This window comes from Cyprinodon variegatus, unplaced genomic scaffold (assembly GCF_000732505.1).
Source record: "Cyprinodon variegatus isolate N-32 unplaced genomic scaffold, C_variegatus-1.0 Scaffold229, whole genome shotgun sequence".
NCBI classification, from domain to species: domain Eukaryota; kingdom Metazoa; phylum Chordata; class Actinopteri; order Cyprinodontiformes; family Cyprinodontidae; genus Cyprinodon; species Cyprinodon variegatus.
The window spans coordinates 884,884-886,613 of record NW_015150682.1 but is presented as its reverse complement, the minus strand read 5'-3'; the positions used below and the strand labels follow the sequence as shown (position 1 = coordinate 886,613).

The following is a 1,730-nucleotide window of genomic DNA, read 5'->3' as shown; positions in this document are numbered from 1 at the left end:
CCACTTACAGGCCTGGCATACATTTTGCAGCGTTTTCATGCATTCGTGTGGACGCTCACATTTATTTTACGTCTCCGTCTTTACGGCAAACGTTTTGGAAAATATCAGCGTTTCGTGTTCGTTTTGACTTCGTGTGGACGGGGCCTTAATGTAGCTTGAGTGAAGCTTTATTAGAGTGTAACGTGTTTAACCCTGCTGGAACCAGAGCTGATGAATAAAGAGACATTACAACCAATTCCATCTACATAAAAAAGACCAGCAGACAAACAGAAACTTTGACTCACCTTCTTTTTAACCAGTATAATTTTCTTGTACTGGTTGGATGGTTTATATGAACTGTTTTGAGAAAGTTCATCCTTTTTTTCTTTTCCATGCTGTGGTTCTGTGCAGGACCGAATCCAAGTATGACTTCAGTCATTAGCAAAGTCATTCGTAGGAACCTAATAAAACTGGGGAAAGGAAAATGTAAAAGAGAAGAAATTTCCTTTTCAGCTGAGTTAAAACAAACTCATGATGTAAGACGGAAGCTGTAAAAATATTTCTGGAAAGAACCCTGGATCTTTTTCAAATTTCTTCCTTTAAACCTTAATAGAATCATGGAAGACAAAGACTTTTCTTAGTTTCTTTTGTCTTTCTGAAAGCTTCTGTCCTTGAAATTTGATTCCAGGGGTGGTTTTGCATCACTTGCAACAGAAGAATAAAAAAGACTGACTAAATATCCAACCTTTAGTTGAAGCTCAGATTGTTTATTTTACGCACCAAGGAACTTAATCTCAGCCTCTTACAGTTTGGCTTAAATTATGTACCGGTAAGATTACATTTTTTCGACAAGTGGTTAGTGAAATGTACTTTCTTTTGTTTTGTTTTTTTTTATTGTCTTGCGAAATCAGTTAAACCAACAGAATGGGATTAGAAATAATTTGTTTAAACAAAATTGCCAGCAGTTTGTTAGAAAACGGTTATTAAGATTTGGTGTTATGCTTCTGGCACCAAATAAAAGTATATGTTCAAAAACTGGTCTATAAATGAGTTTTTCTCTGAAGATCTGCTTCATTTAGAAGATTTTAAAACTTGTAGACCCTAAACTGATTTAATTAAAGTGACATTGTTTAAGTTTTTACAGAAAAATATCTTTAAAATGGCCTTTTTATTTGAACCTAAAACATAATTTAATGAGCAGACTGACTCCCTAGTAGTTCAACACTGATGCATCCATAAGCCTATAGCCTTTTTCACTGAATTTACTTCCGATCAGAAGTGCCTGCTCCATTTGGTGGATGTGATGTCACGGGCGTCCATGTTGAATCGGTGAAAAAAGTTTAAAAAACAAAAAAAGCCTGAGCTATGAGAACAAGCAGAAGAGTGCTGCAGTTCTGTGTTTTGGCCACAGGTGGCAGCATCATTAGAACATTCACTAATGCCTCTATAAAAAGTCAAACTGGAAATTTTTAATATTTTCACCAAATATCCAAGGATGGCAGGATGCGTAACCCAAAGCCTAATGTTTCATCTAATAGTGATGTTTATATCAAAAGAGAGATGGTTTCACCTGCATTTTCCTCGCCAGGTCGTCTGGTCAGCGGCGACTGCAGAAAGAACATCCATGTGTGGGAGCCTCGTGAGGGAGGGACTTCATGGCAGATTGACCAGAGACCGTTCAGCTCCCACAGCAAGTCAGTGGAGGATCTGCAGTGGTCACCCACTGAAGCCACAGTATGTACAATGATCAC

General features: G+C 37.6%; 1 protein-coding gene across 1 annotated transcript in view; it reads left to right on the top strand.

Annotated features, from left to right (window-relative positions):
* Nucleotides 1-1,730, top strand: part of grwd1 (glutamate-rich WD repeat containing 1) — a 16,200-nt gene that overhangs the window by 9,293 nt on the left and 5,177 nt on the right. Inside the window, exon 5 of the mRNA XM_015381215.1 lies at nt 1,568-1,713. Within this exon, the coding sequence (XP_015236701.1) occupies nt 1,568-1,713 (146 nt within the window). The remainder of the gene's footprint in view (nt 1-1,567; nt 1,714-1,730) is intronic.